Here is a 16,841-nt window from a genome sequence, read left to right as displayed (position 1 = left end):
AAGCAGCGGTGCCGGTTAAGGCACGTCAGCTTTTCAGAAGAGAGCCAAACGTCAGTGTCACTCATGCTCTGTGCTCGGGAATCCACGGCTTTTTCTTCCCTCCCTCACCTCATCTTGCCTTCTAAGTCATGTGCTGGAAACCAGACTCGCTTTTCTTGCATGAACAGGTCCCGTAGACAGGGTGTAGGGCACCCTGGAGGGGAGGAAAAATTTTTAACGTAAAAGCACGTTTGCTGCTAGGATTGGGATAGGTAGCTAGGTGGAGTTCATGATGGTTTTTGAAGAGGTGAAAACCTCAGCTGACCCACCAGGTGTCTTGAGTGCAGGCATTTGGAGAGTTCAGGGAGAATTCCAGCACACAATGTACTCTGTTTTTAAAGAAAGCTGTGAGACCCCCACCCCTCTCATCTTGGCCTTCAGGGGAAGGTATCAACTTGAAGACAGCAGTTAAAAGGCTAGGAAATTAACATCCAACCTGTTCCACCTGAGTGAGTGTCAAGGAGCAAAGCACCATGTTGACCTTATATATGACCAGCCAAGTCAGATTAAACATGAAGGAAAAGAATTAATTTAGATTTTACATTTTCCCTTTTTTCTTCCCTGCTTTCCTAAGTTGGGGTTTTTTTGGTGTTTTTAATGCAAGAAAGAAGTGAATATTTTCTGCAACATGATTGTATGCCAAAGTCCATATAACAGTGGCTATTTTGCTAATCATGGTCAAAAATAGGGAGCTAGTACTGGAGCACCCAGGTGTTGCTTTTCATGTTAGCCTCACTCCTGATTTTCTTTTTCCTGAACAAGGCAAATAATGGTTGGCTGCCCTAAGGTATCATAAGAACTACTAAGTAGTTCTTGGTGGTTGTTTTAATTGTTATGTTAATGATACTCTGAGTAGAATAGCAATTTCCATACTTCTGGTTCTTTCTGTTATACTAGGTATGACCTTAATGGCATATCTTAACATTCGTTTTAAAAAAATGTTTCTCTATTATAACATCCCTGTGAAACTGAACAAGTTATTTTTAAAAGAAAAACTAGACACACGGTAAGGACTTTAGATATAGCTTTACTGATGGTTACAGCACCTTAAAACTAGTTGCTCAATCCATGTGTAGATTTGAGCACGTTGAATAAAATGTTCGATTTTCTGTATATTTTTATGACTGATAAGATCTATTGAGTGGGACTGATGGCAGCCAGCAAATGCAAGGGGATGAATATGCCCCATAATAGGAAACATGGAGAGAGGATTTTGAAGCTTCTTTGTAGCCCTGAATTATGGGCTTGGGTTTCAGAGACTAAATTTTGCCTAGGCTTATGTTCTAGTGGAGTACAAAGGGAAAGAAAATAGAAGGACTCACCTTTGCATAACAGCATACTGCCTAGCAGTCAGCTGTGAATTTACTTCGTTTTCCTCCATTTTAGAAACCGCCATCTACAATGATTAACCTGCTGGTCCCTGGCCACAGGAGATGGACTGAGAAATTGTTTTCTGCTGTTGAAGAATGGCATCCATTCCCTGTGAACTGCAGTGTTGTAGGGCTTAGGCACAGAATTAAGAGAAAGTCTAACTCTTTTATTATGCTGAGGATGACTGATGCTAAAGTAAAGGTTTTCTACTGAAAAACACTACCAAGCACCCTCAATCTTGCATTACTTCTGCAAAACTTACAATGTTGAGAATATTATGCATGGTGAGGCATTTTGATAAAAATCATGTGTAAGTGCTTATGTGAGCAATGCTTTGACACCTGGTATGGAAGTGTATCAAGTCTTTTTGTAATGTCACTTGTTGAATATGTGTATATATTTTGCAAACTAAAATTTAAATGAATCATTTATATTCTAAACTATTTATATTTCTCAGTAATCATAAATTCAGTGAAATTATTTATATTTCAAAAAATTTGTTATATAGAAAGGTGTTCACTCCACAAAATATAAATGCATGGTATATTATTTTTAAAAAATCTTTCTGTAATCATCTTCAGACATTTGTAGGCTACCATAAAATGTATATAAATGTCTCTTGCCCTAAAAATCTGAAGAGGACCTGAAGAGACTATGTATATTTATATACATAGGAAGTTAATTTTGAGATGCTCTTGGGTTTTGTGGTTTTATTCCCTACCTTGCTCTTCCTTCCAATCTTTTTGAAAAGGTAGACTTGAACAAACTGGATTCTTACAATCACAATTATTTTTTTTTCCAGATTTTAGAATGGAGGGAATACAAAAAAATAATAAAGAAAGTTCAAACACTGGAGAAGATGCTGGGCCCGGTCTTGCTGCCACAAATAGTGCTGGGCCTAATCTTACTGCAGAGAGTTCAGTGCCTGCTCCTGTTACACCAGAAGATGCTGTAGCCAAATCTGTTTGCCCTGCTCCACAAATAGCAAGCTTGTCCTCTTCGCAAGAGTCTTTTTCTATTGCAAGCCAAAGGTTGTCTAAGTTTTGCCGGAGCACTAGTGGAGTCCTGGCCTTGCAAGAAATTTTAAAAGAAAAACAGGTTTAGTATTCAACCTTAGTTCTTGAAATAGATTTCTTTTTCATTTCTCACATGATTAAATCAAGGTTATATTAATTCTTTCTTTTTCCTTTCTTTTTTTTCCCCTTTCCTTTTAGTTTAAACTCAGGGTATTTATTGAATTATTCCTGGTAGAAAGTGACTGAGTGGTTTTTTTCAATGTTTGCAGTATTTTAATGTTTTATTTTAAAGTAGTAGAGGAAGGAAGCAGGCGATATTAACTGGATAATTTACACTGAAGCAAAGCTGTACTCATCTTAGTTTGTGCAAATATTTACCCACTCTAGCTACTTCAGTTTTAAATTTAATGTTGTGACCTTTCAGTATTAATATAATAAATTGAAATACTGATTATGAAAAGTAAAACGTTAGTGTGGCACACAAATATCTTAAATTCTAGGTGTAATAAATTTAATGTTTGCTTTTCCTTGACATATCCGCAACTTTATGTTTTATAATAATTCTTAATAATTTGTTCTTCTGTCAGCTTCCGAAAATTGAGGTCTTTTTAAACAGCAGGGCAGTTATGTAGTCTTATAGTACAAGACAGTAGATTTCAGCATTAGTTGCAAGTTAAGTAGCAGGTTATTCTTGTGATCACTTGGTATATTTTTAGTTTGAAAAGCATGTTTAATGTTTTAGGCTCGATACAAAGAAGCAAGAGAATATCGAAGAGCAAAAGTTGATGCTTCATATAAATACATATTTGAAGTTCTCAGTGTTAGTCTAGGTTTAGACTTAATAACTGTGGAAGAAATGATTTTGGATGCCCCTTCGGTGAGTCTGTTCTGTATGTTTGTTGATTTCAATTATTAGTCAAAATATGTAGCAGATTGCCCCTTTGATATGAAGTGTTATTCATCATTTTGATTGTTTCTGCCAGAAAATCTGATTAATAAGGCATACAACTCATCTAAAATGATATCTGACTTAATCATTCTCTTTAGTTTCCTGGCAGATTTGAAAATATTCCCAAGCTTTTTGATTGTGGCTTTTTCATCTTTCTCACCTCAGGGAAGTTATAATTACTGTTGTTATTTGGACCCAAGAGATTCTTGTCACATCCACCAGTTCCAAAAGTTTCATCCATCTCAGACTGACATTATTATATTCTAAAGATGATTGTTTTTATTTGCTAAACAAGTTGTTACTGAAATGCCAAAGATTCTGCAAAAAATATGTGTAACTTCATAGGAATATTTTGAAAATTAAGAGTGTTATTTTAGTAATGAGGGAAGATTAATCCTGCACCATTTAATTACTGTAATTACATTTGGAAAGACCCATTAAATACTTTCCAGTTTTGTGTGCTTGCTTTGTTTTTGAATGTTTAAAAGATGGGATAAAGTGTAGAGTGAGTAGATCCCAGACCTGTGGAACTTCTGAAAGTTCAGTCATTTCTGTGTATCTTTCATAGTATTTCAAAGAGATTGAACAAACAGGAGCAACCAGCCAAACTTTTCTTTTAGCAGAGTATCAAAACTTGGTATGGCTGTATGTGAAAAGATTCAGCACTGGCCTTCTCTGATTGCATGATGCTGTTTTTGTCTGTTAGAAAAATTGAACTTAGCATTAAAAACTCAGCCAGATATTGTCTCCTTTGACCAAACAAATCAATTGTTAGAACTTCAGCTCTTCAGTTACAAGACAGATTTAGTCCCAATCCAAATATGCTGTTTATTGTTTGATTACTGATATTTATATATCATAAAGTGTACTTAAACAGCCCTGGTTTGTCTTATGCTTACACACACAGAGGTGCTTTAAGTGTTGTTAATCAACTAACATTTCTTTTATTTTTTACAATTTCTAGATGGTATATACTGTTAGATGTTCCTGACTTCATGTAAAACTGCTGTTCTACGCTGAGTTTGACTAATTCAGAACCTTTGGGTTCTTAGGCTTTTTGGGTTTTAGTTTTGCTTTGGTTTTGGGTGGGTTGTTTTTTTTGCTGTCACCAGGACCATCTGAACATTTTTTATGGTTGGAAAGGTGCCCGTTTTAGTTTATTCATAAATAGTTTAGGTGTCTGGGACTATGTCAACATTGTTCTTTAACAAATTTGTCCTAAGTAAATTCTGATATACGTACATGTCTCTGACATACGTGAGTTAATTTTTACCCTTTAAAGCATTAGCCTATATATGGATTTGCACAGTGAGTGTTTGTACCACATGGACTTGAACCAGAAGCTGTGTGCAGAAGCAGCAGCCACAGGGACAGCTCCCATCCCACTTCCTGTGTAAAGGCATGCAAGCCCTAAAGTTACTGTTCGCTTTTCTCTTCCTTTCAAGCTGGAGTGCTTTTTCTAGTAGTGAATCTTCTTCTGATTTTTGTCACTGTCCTTTCAGTACCTTACTAACTTTTCTTTCACTATTTTGGGGGGGGATTTTTTCTGTATTTTTCTCAGTTTTAACCCTGTTACTCACTAGTGCCTATTAACCAAAGTAAAAGCGCAGCATGCATTTCTAGAGCTAGCTTGCTTTCATTTCTTTTATTTTTGCACAATATTGTCTTCTCAGAAGAGTGGGTTTAAATTCTGTCCTACTGGGTGTCACTCATTTTCCTATCACCATTCTGATTCAGATTTTGTATTTGTTTATATGGGGGAAAAGGTCATGCTCATAAGAAATGTACCACATCTAGAGGTGTATGCTTTGTGCTGAAACAGCTTACGCATCTCCAAACAAACTTGCTACCTGAATTTCTGACTTTTTTTTGATTGAGAGGAAACAGGAGGTCTCACTACCGAAGCTGAGAAGCTGGACAGTTTGAATGCCCAGTAACATATTGTTGAGTCACTCTTCCTTGCAGATAACTACAGAGATTGTGAAAGAAGCTGGATTTTGATGAGATCGGTACCTTCTGATCTCCTCCAAACCTTTCAGTGCTTTTCAGAGCGTTGTTCACTTCCTCCTAAGTCACATACCCTGGCTTTACCAAGACATGCAAGTTTCCCAGGGTGGTTTGAAAAATTCAGATTTTAGAATCCCTAGTGATAATTTCAGGCAAATTCTTCAGAATGATAATCTGTACACAAGCTGCATTTGTTTCAAAGCTTTGCATCCTTGCTATCCAAAGTAATTTGTATAAAATAACAAAATCAAAATGACCATCTAGAGACCTGTAGTGTTTTAGGGTGACCAGTTTATGGACGGGTACACCAAGCTAATTATGGGGCAGCATGGTCTCCCTCAGATATGATCTCATTGGCCTTCCAGAAGTCAGCAAAATCTTTGTCATCATTAAAAGATTTTGGAGCCAATGTGGCCAATTCATGTCTCCAGAATAAAATCCTCATGTGTTATGTTACTTGTCTTTTACAAATTATCAGGGGTAGAGTAGCAACAGCAGGGTATGTCAAGACATGCAAATCTGCTGTGTATGTTTCTAAGTCTCTTATGACCAGTTACTTCCAGTTGATACTTTGAACTTACAGATCTCTGTGAGTGATAGACTATCTTCCATTGTCTCTGCATTACTGGACAAGACTATAAACATTTGATATACAGTTATCAGGAGCTAGGTCATTTGCGTGTGCAGGTTCAGTAATTGAAGGCACTATTTGAAAAATCTGTTACGTTGTTTTGTAACTCCTCACAATATTTGAGGATAAACATTACAGGCCACCAAAACTTTCAACAGTGGCATGGTTGGTCAAATTATTTTGCATGTCTTAAAGGCACATAAATATATTTTGAGTAACAAGTATTCACTTTTTGATTTAACAGTTGGAAGCCTTTGATTCTTTTTTTGCCAAAGGGGGAAGTAAAAGTCTGAAAGTTTTCTATCAGGAAGGAGAAGCACCAGGAAAAGGTATCCACAGAGGACCTGAGAGTACCTCATATTCTCTATTTTCTGACTTACACATGACATTGTGTGATAGTGTGAATCTGAATAAACAAAGTACCTCAGTCACCAGCAAATTAACCCAGAATCACAAGCGTGAGCAAATTCCTTTTTAAGTGCAGTACAATGCACCAGTATTGATTTGTAAGACATATGTTTAGTGTAGATCTTTAATCGTGGTTAATTACAACCATGAATTCTGCTGATTTTGGTAATCTTACACACAAAAGAAGAAAATAGATTATTTCTGTGCTGCATTTTATTTGACTATACTGATTTAAAGAAGTGACACCTGTGAAATTCTTTTCAGAGTGTGGTCGGACAATTCCAGGAGTTGAAAAAGGAAGTAAAATGATGCGATTGTATGTGGACAACACACCAGGCAAATTTGTAGGACTATGCTTACATTTTGTTCGTTGTAAGAATGACAGACGTATAAATGCAAAATCTATACATGAGGTATTCTCTCATATATTTTAAAACCTAAAAACTTTAAAAGTAGCTATTTTTGTTTCATTATTTGTTTCACTATTGTCACGAAGTTACTGGTAACTGTGTTTTTGAATGTTAAGCTCTTAGCATGTTCTTTGCTCTGTTTTGGGTAGACAGTGAATAGCTGTATTACTTCATCGAACACTCAGGATATCTTTGGATTCAGTGTCTTATAGGACTCTTGTTAAATAAGGCAGAATTTAGATAAATTTCTCATTCTCCTTGCTGGTTTTGAAGAGGTTAAAGCCACTAATTAAATTTTAGATGTGATAAAAATCTCTGAACTAGAAGGCCTTGCTGAGAAGGCTGTTGCAAATACCAGCAGATGAAAAATTTACTCGTACCTTTCTCTTTTACCTGTCTTTGAATGTGTGAAATACGCGTTTATCCTATGCAAATTATGTAGCATGAATTTTTCTGCTTTATAAGACAAATCCTTAGGTAAGCGTGAGCTTCATTCTTGTTTATAGCTACATGTCTTAATATTCGGGCAGTGCTCAAGGGACTGTAAATTGGTAAGAATCAGAGCTGCATATGTATCTTCTAATTAATATGACTTCCAATTCTTCAGACAGAAAATCTACTATTAATTTATATACTTTTTATTTTATATTAAAATGTGTTATTGCTTTTGAGAGCTAAAAAGCTGAAGGGAGGAAAAGCACTATCAGAAGATATAAGATCTGTCTTTATCAAGAGTCTTAATATTGGTCATAAATATTGCCTTTGCATCAAATTCCTTACTGAAGTGATGAGAAAAGGAAATCTATGTTCAAGGAAGTTTGTTACATGAAGTCTGTTAATATTTGCACATTTGAAGGATATTTATAATATTGGAATATTAGAAATGGTCAGAACTTGTAATGTTTAGTTTTGGAGAGCAGACAGAAATTTCATCTGAACCAAAGTAATGTACGTTCAGTCAAATAACTGCTTCTAATGTAATTTCAGATATGGACATTCAGAACATTTTTGCTATTCACATATCATTAGATAGTACCTAATTGTAGATGGGCACATTTAGAATATTTTTAATTGCTCTGTACTATTTAAAAATTTCCAAACTTTCTATATGATAGGGAAATAACTGAAATTACAAAAATATAACATGGCAGCCTTTTAAAACTCTGTTCAATCATTGTTGATTTCCCTTTTTATTGGAAGCAGTATCTTATTGTCATGTTGTAGGTATCAGTATTTTATAAAGATTTTGTCTCCTGAAATTAAGGTTTTCAGTGGCATATTGGAATGCCTTTGTAAAAAAAATACACTGATTTTATAATACTGTTTCCAGTCTGAGCTACTGCATTACTGACAATCATTCTGTTATGATGCAGGATATATTCTTTGGTGTTTTGGATGCCACTGAAGGAGTCCTACGTGGTGTTAGGAATATGATAGAAAAGATTTTTCTCCCTGCTATCCTCACAACAAATAATTGGGGTGCTTTAAGGCAGACCAAACAAGATACAAAAGACAAAAGGAGTTTGGTGGAAACAATTAACAGATACCTTTCATTTTTAGAAGGTAAGCATTGCATTTAGGAAGCAATCAAACTAGAAGAATTCTACTTAAGTATCACATAAGCAAGGAAAAATAAAATCATCAATCACTTGCATAATAAATACTTGGGTCGATTTTTTACTTAAAAGTTACTTAAAAGTAACATACTACTAGAGTATTTTCTTAAGGAGGAACACTATTTAAAATAAGAATTTTCTGCTTTATATGAGTGCAGTAAAATGGCTATTACATTGAAACAGCATTGATTACAGACACATATTCCCAAATTTAAATTGCTTACACTGTTAGAAATTGATTTTAAAGTCTTAATTGGTGCTGTATTGTAAGTGTTTTTTTTTACAGGGGTTGTTTTGTTGTTTGCTTTTTTTTTTCAGGGGCTGCAATAAGCATTGAAGGAACTGTTGAGTTGAAAAAAATAGATTACATTGATTTTTCTATACTTCAGTCCTTTGAGAAAGTAACTGCAGCAGCTGATAATCCTGACATGATTCACCAGCTAGAGGAAGTACTTATGATATGGTATAGACAGATTGAACAGGTAAACTATTGTTTTAACATATCAATCCAGCATGAATATGGCTGGATATGTATAAATTATATATGAGACTTGCCTGAAGTTAGCTGAAGGCTTCAGCTGCATCTCCTCCTGCATAATACAAGTACTTCACTTCTACGCACAAGTGAAGTGGTTAGTCTTTATCCGAAGGAACTTTCAGTCTAGCAAGAACAAGTGTTTCTGAACAGTTAATACACAAACATTAAGAAGGTGAGAACAGATGGATGCAGGAGTAATAACACTGAGGGGGACCACATATATGTACAGTTAGGTATACTCTACACATTACATCCGTTAAGTTTCTGCTGCCGGTCATGGTATGAGATACTACTCTTTGAAAGGTCTTTGACCAGGGCTGGTATGGCATTTTTTTATCCTGTGTAAATCTTACATGATAAGGTCTCAGTTATCCAACAAACTAGTGTCTGAGGCTTCCGTGATAAAGCACAGAACCCTTTGTCAAAATACAGAATCTGTGTAGACTGGGACATGCTCTACTGATAAAGTCATACCATGTTTAGTGTGTTTAGCTCACAAGAATGAAAATATAAAAGACATGTAAAAAGAGCTGATTGAATATTTGTCAACATACAAATGAGTATGTTTATGACTTTATGCCTGATATTTAATGTTTTTATTAAAATAGTTCTTCAAGTTTTTTACAAATGAAGTTACATTTGGTGTATTTCAATTCATAAATTCTGATTAAAGAAAAAAATATGAGTGCATGCTGAGATTCACACAGCTTATGAGAGCAGTTGAACAGATGTATTAACTGCATTAATTTCCATTTAAGAATATGATTAAGTACAATTCAGACTTAGCATTCTTTTCCAAATCTGAACTGTTTTCACGTGTCATAAACTGCAGGCTTGTGCCTTTTTAAGTTAGTATCCTCAGAGTGTTTCTCCTCTTCCTTATAATGATTTGTCTATTCTTTATAGTAGACATTTGGTTTTGTTTTTTTCAAATTGGTTGCAGGCTCTGATTGAGAGTAAGCAGGTGAGGAAAGAAGCTGATGATTCAGGTCCACTGACTGAACTACAGCATTGGAAATGTATGTCTGCTAAACTGAATTTTATTATTGAGCAGATCAAGAGACCAAACTGCAAAGCTGTCATTAATTTTCTGAATGTTGGACATTCTAAACTACTAAGGGTAATTATTTTTCCTTTTTTATGTTGTTTTTTTACTATGCTAGACAAAGCTTCTGTTATTTATTTTGTTTCATTGCATCTAAGAGATTTTCTGAGGAGAATTGAGAGGAAAATTTAGGTATGGTGCTGTTACGCTTAATATATTAAGAGAAAGAACAAGACATTTTTAGAGAGACAGACAAAAATTATCAAAAATGCTAATAAGTTTTATTACCTGCTTTGACAATGCCTTTTAAAAACTCATTTCCTAAGATTTACTTCTGGCAAATCAGAAATTGTTTACTATGTATGAAGTTTTTAACAGTACTGTTTTCTCCCTAGATGTGGCAGGAGTTAGATGCCAGAATCACAGATGCAGCAAATGAAGCAAAAGATAATGTGAAATACTTATGCACACTTGCAAAAGTTTGTCAGCCACTTCATAACTATGATGTTGTAAGTATTCCTTTACACAGAATGCCCAGAGTGAAAGAAAGCCTTTTTGTATTGCCTAAGAGTAAGTTTTTCTAGTTTACTTTTCTATTTTTGTAATTTTTCTGATTTTTTTCTAAATGCCTGTCAAGCTAGATGTTAAAGCATTAGTTTATTATATTACATAAAACATAATATTTTAAAATATGTATTTTATCAATAAACATAAATACATGTGATTGCCTAGTAAGTCAGTCCTGCTGCCAATATTATTTTGAAAATGAGCTGAAACAGGTACATATTTTATAGTGCAAGAATCTTAAAATATGTCTTTCATTGAAGATTCCATGTGTCAAAAAATAGTCACACAGCTGTAACCAAAGTACCAAAAAATCTGTTATATAGAGAAAATGAAACCTAATGAGGTCCTAAATAGATAATATAATATTTTGCTTTTGAAAACAGTATTAGCTGTTTCTATTTGCAGAAGTACTAGCCAGTCAGAATTTAAATAATTTGTTGTCCATGTACATTAGTCAGCCCTAGTTCAAGTTGGTACCAGTTATTACATATATTAACTATTACTTATTATAACAGGTACATGTTTCAAATGTTTGTTGCAAAATAGGGTGATAGGAGGAAATACTGTGGGGAAAATTGTTTGTTCTGGTTTTAAGTCCTCCATGTATTGGTCCTATATGCTTCCTGTTCTTTGTCAGGAGGTGTTGCATTTCTTTTGAATTTCTGGCAGCTTAGGATCCTACTACGAAGTTTTAACTGAGGGGAAGTGAAAAGACACTGATAATTTATGACCTAGAGCTGATACTGCATGGAATAGTAGAAGAGTATGATAACATTTTCAGCTCTTCGGAGTATCACTAGAGGGTGCCAGGTACCAGGACATAATGATGAGCTGCTTCAGAGGAGCTGTGAAGAAAAATTCTTTTATCTTAAAGACAGACAGTCATCTGTCTTTAAATAGTTCATCATTTTACTAATACAGGATAGTTAAGTATAGTTCTTTGTTTAATCTGAAATAATTTGGATACATCTGAATTTCTGTTTACTCACTTGGAGCACTGTTACACAGATGAAGATAATTTAGGTGGGATTTTCTATGGTATGCAGCTTTAAAATAATTACATCCAAGTTAAATATAACCTCTTTTAAAAAAGAACTACATTCTGGATTGAGTTGAATTTAATATCTGATATTGAAAAGTATTTTAAGTATTAGTGGATCAAGAAAGATGTACATGCAGGTGTAATATGATATTTAATGTGGCATTTACTACATGCAGTATTGCAGAGTCACATTTGTAGCTGAGGTTGGTTATGAACTAGGTGTTTAACTCTGGACTTAGAATCAGAGAAATCTGTAGACAGCCAGTATTCAGGGTTTTATTTTTTGTCAAGGATTAAAAAGAAAACCAGTAGACTCAGAATCTCCTGATTCCATTTTGGGGGTGGTGATAGTAATGAACAAAATGTGGACACTGCGGTTTGGTTTTATACCACATAGCCTTTCTTTCACACTCCTGCCAAATGCAAATGCCTGCTATGTCTTTCCACAATATTAGTGTGTTCACTTTGAGTCTGCAGACCAAAATTAACTCCAGGAGCTTGACTTGTTGTTGAGGGCTGACAGTCAGAATTACTTTTTCTTGTTGCTCTGAATTGCAACTCTGATAAGACGTTGATAATGTTGATGAATTACCATTTTTTTACCTTTTTTCCCACTCTTTCTTTCCAAAATACTTTGGAATTGATTGAATTGCAGAATGCTTGTAATACCATAGTTTGATTTTAATGATATGATCAATGATTTCTTTAAATGTGTGAAAAATATAGATGTTTCATGTGATGATAGAATGATTTAGAGACTCATTAATGAAATTAACATTGTGACATTTATTTAATGATTTTTGTGAAATGTCTGAATGAAACATTTGATGTAATGTTGTTACCACAATGTAATCTCATAGACTACATTTAACAGCTGTATTGAAGAACAGAAGTATTAATCACAGACAACCATTGTCAGCTGCCAGAAGAATACTTGGTTTTGTGCCAAAAAATGCAACCTATACATTTTGAATCAATGTTTGATTTTGATCATCAAAATAGCATATTACAATATTCATGTTAATATATTTAATCTGATTTTTAACCAGAACATCTGCATTTTATTGTTTTTATTACTTGAGGTTTAAAAAATTATTGAGCATGATTACCTTTTATTTTTATTTTTTTCTTTTTACAAGAAACCTTTTGGTAACATGCCATGGCATTTTGAAATTGGTTCTTATGATTTAGGGGAAAGTGTAATTTAGAATTTGTCAATAGAACAGAAATAGAGCTGGTAAGAATAGGAAGTAAAATTTCTCTTAAAACTCCACTTTAAGGTATCAATGACACACGGAATACCAAACTTGATAAATGCTATACAAATGATTCACCGTGTTTCAAGATACTATAATACTTCTGAGAGAATGACATCGTTGTTTAGAAAGGTAAATACATTCACTGCAGTATTAATCATAAAAATGATGGTGTTTTTTTCAGGAAAAAACCCACATTTTCTTTAAATGAGTTTTTTTAAATCAGGACTTTTTAAAAAAATCGTAATAATTAGGGGGTTTCTGCATGGGAAAGGAAGAGAAGCCTGTTGATCAGGGGAGGATTGAACTTGGGTTAGAGTCTTGTCTTCTGGAAGGAACTTTGTTGTTATTCTTGGTTCAGTGAAATTAATTTTTTCTTACCTTCTTGATTAATCTCCTGATGTGAATTAATCTGCTGTTTCATAAATTACTGAATCCATAAAGATTATTTTATCATCTGCCTTGAAGACCTGTTAAGCAGATGGCTGTTGGTCTGACTAGGCTATTCCTCCAAAAGGTATGAAAGACAAAAGGTTCCTGTTTTCAGAAGCAAGTCAGACTTGAAAAGTTAATTGAATCTTAGGTCATAAACTTTGCCACCTTAAACAGAAAATTAAGACCAGCTGGGTAATTATACCAATGTCTTTTTCCGGAATCCAGGTATTCACTGCAAGGGAGGATTGTTTGTGTAATGGTTTTAGAACAAAGAAATCCCTTCATAACTAAAATACACACCTCCAGTAAGCATATAGGGGAAATTCCCAGCAGACCCTCATTACACCACTTTTTGAATAAGAACATCCCAGATTTTAGTGTAAAGTTTTGTTACAATTCAGTTTGAACTAGGATATTAAGAAATACGTACTTTTTTGAGGCTATATTTATCCAGGGCTGGGGCTGTTCTCCATACATCAGATGTTAGGTATGGATTATGCAGCAATGTTTATATTGCCTGTTATGTAATTTTTAAAAATATGTTTGTGTATTGATACATATTGACACTTGCTAGTGTCTATTATTGAATGATCTAAGAGATTGAACATTTCCCTACAGGGGCTAATAATAAACTGGTTACATGAAGTTGTGCTAAGAAAGAGCAGGGAAAAGGATATATTTTATTCTGTTGGCTTAAGGTCCCCTTTACTGTTTGCTTCCATTTAAAGCTCATCAGATGTGACACTGGAGGTCCTACCTACAGCTTCACCAGTCATTGTGTTACAGTGTGAGGCTGCCTTTGGTGCAGCAGTTTTCAGTCTACTCAGTTAAGGATTTTTAAGACCTGCTTACAGTACTTTCATGTGTCAGGAGAACTGTGTCGAATTGTGCATGTTATTTAATAGACAAAAATATTGGCTGCCAGTAGCTGTTCTCTAAGATGTGTTTTCTGTATCTGTATTCACTCTCACACTCCTCTCTTTCTGTCATTACAAACTTTGGATTATTGTGGTTGAGAAGTAGAAGTATGTTCTCCCCTTTTCATACCCATGGGAGACCAAGGTAAAGACATACTACTAGAATAGAAAATTGTTTAACAACAGTCTTTAAGGATGCACACACTACAAAGTGTAAAGATGGCAGCGTTAAGTGTAGAACAGTTAGAGTTCTATAACTTCTATTTGTTCTTGAGTTATGGTTGGTGACATTCTGTGTTTATGCATATGTATTGCTGGACTCATAGTACTTACAAATACTTCCTGGGACTTAAATACACTTCTGGAAGTGTTTTAAGACTTTTTATAAAGTGTCATGTATGTTATATATGCTATTTAACCACTGTTATACCCACTGGTGAAATTTATCTGAACTCTAGTACTAATACATGCTGTGGAAATGTTGTTAGATTTTGCAAAACAGGTAAATTTCCTTGTAAAATTGAGACCTACTTGTTTTCATTTGTCTGCACCAGGTTACAAATCAAATGGTCACAACATGTAGAGCATATATTACAGATGGTGGCTTGTCTCCTGTCTGGGAGCAGGAGACATCAACAGTCATTGGAAAAATTAAGGTTTGTATGGTGGCATTTTATTATTTACCTATCAAACCTATTGATATGCACAAGGAAGTCCATATCAATATGTATCAAGTACTTCACACCTCTTTATTGTTTTATGTTATGGTGGTTTTGAGTGTTTTTCCATTTTTTAGCCCATGGATGTTGTTTGAACTTAGAATGCCCTCATCTTTATCAGAGTGATCCATTGCTGATCTTGGAAATGGCATCTTTGCTGTATGTGCTACCACGGAATTTTGTCATCCAGCATAACCCACATTCTTCCCTCTTGGTAGTATCTGATATGGTACCATCTTCCTCTACCATGGGAAACCTGGTATTTGAATAGACCCCTGCTTTCTTACCATAGCTCCTTCCAATACCAGATTTTCTTGGCACACCATGAAAGTTCAGTGCTATGAGAGTCTTCTTCAGCTGGTGGTGACATATTAAGAACAAATTAAGCACATGCAATATTCTATGGTAAAAGATGTCCAGCTGTGGGTTACTGATTGCCGGTGCTGACTTGATTTCTACCTTCTCCTTTATCACACCTCAGCTACTGACTTCCTGTTTTACCCAGAAAGACATACGATTTCATAGTCCTTTAAAAATTAGGTCCAGAAATACAAAAGTATATGTATTGAATGTGTCTCTCCTGAACTGACAGGATGATATGATTCTAATAATTCATCTATTTAATTGAGGTTATCCTGTGGCTGTTCTACAGCTGACAAACCATCATTATTCTATGAGAGAACTATAAGCCCAGTTTCTAATCATGGTGATCAGTCTTCATTCTAGTATTCGTATATTCCTGAAGATCTGAACATTCCTTTCATTGAGGACCTTTTTTAATTCCCTGTCATTCATAACCAATTGTTATATATATCTATATATGCAGACAGTCTGGTTACTGCTGCTATATTGTGATTAAAATCTGCTGGTTTCCAAGAACTGACAGAAGATTTTGTATTCCAATGATTATAGACCTTACATTTCTCACCGGTCATTATTTTTACATCTGATAAGGTCTTAGTATTTTAAGTAAATAAGTGACTAAGAAAGACGTATTATTCTTCAATCTCACTTTAACTCAGACTTGTCAACATACTTTATTTTGTATAACCAATTTCCTCCAAGTCCCCTGGTAGTTCCAGACAGACTACCCTGTTATGCCAAATTCTGTCCTTATCCAGAGGACAATCTGACCATTCTTAATTAAACTAATGGCTTTTGTTAATATTCAAATGTCTTCTGTAGAGCAGGAGTCATCACCTGCTCTTCGCTGGCCTCTAAACCACTCCGTATTTTAGCACGAACTAAAATTTTCCTGTTCTTTTTTTGGTGACTCATTTCCCAGTCTTTCACTGTACTGTACTGTTGTGTGTTCATATGTTGTAAATATTTGCTACATGTACTGGAAGAAAACCACTACATGTAAGTCATTACTACCTGATGACTGAAACTAGACTCAATGACAGTTAATCACTTTGGAATGACAGTAGGTTTGAGTTCTCCAGTCTCTTACCCATAAGAGTAGCATAATGAGTACAGTATTTGTCCCTTCACTTTTTAGGACTGCATGTTTCTGTTGAAAGAATATCAGAAATGTTTTCATGAAACAAAGCAAGAGGTTTGGGAAACTCTAGGAGAAAAGGCATTTGATGTATCAGAAATGTATATTTTTGGAAAATCTGAAGCTTTTTGTAGGAGATTAGAAAAAGTGAGTATACAGTGCCCTGTTGTTATCAGTAGAGAAGGGGGGGCCTTTCCAAAGAACAGTTTTCAAGGTAGATGCTTGTCAACATACACGCTCTTAATCATCCTATGAAGGAGTTTTTAACTCTTTATTGAGATAAACTAGGCACTGGCACAAAGTAATCCCAATATTTTAGGCAATTACTGCACTATGTCTTTCTGAATTTGTCAGTTTGTCTCTGTTAGTGTGGA

At 34.8% G+C, this 16,841-nt stretch overlaps 1 protein-coding gene across 1 annotated transcript in view; it reads left to right on the top strand.

The window, feature by feature from the left end:
* The first annotated feature begins 2,220 nt into the window (after positions 1-2,220).
* The window catches only part of DNAH8 (dynein axonemal heavy chain 8), a 141,792-nt gene continuing 127,171 nt past the window's right edge, over positions 2,221-16,841 (top strand). The window contains 11 exon segments of the mRNA XM_056357561.1: positions 2,221-2,508; positions 3,169-3,303; positions 6,258-6,342; positions 6,686-6,834; positions 8,205-8,394; positions 8,766-8,929; positions 9,929-10,105; positions 10,426-10,539; positions 12,920-13,027; positions 14,802-14,903; positions 16,468-16,614. Of these exon segments, the coding sequence (XP_056213536.1) occupies positions 2,221-2,508; positions 3,169-3,303; positions 6,258-6,342; positions 6,686-6,834; positions 8,205-8,394; positions 8,766-8,929; positions 9,929-10,105; positions 10,426-10,539; positions 12,920-13,027; positions 14,802-14,903; positions 16,468-16,614 (1,659 nt within the window).

Source organism: Falco biarmicus, chromosome 12 (assembly GCF_023638135.1).
Source record: "Falco biarmicus isolate bFalBia1 chromosome 12, bFalBia1.pri, whole genome shotgun sequence".
Classification (NCBI taxonomy): domain Eukaryota; kingdom Metazoa; phylum Chordata; class Aves; order Falconiformes; family Falconidae; genus Falco; species Falco biarmicus.
This window is presented reverse-complemented; position numbering and strand designations above follow the sequence as displayed.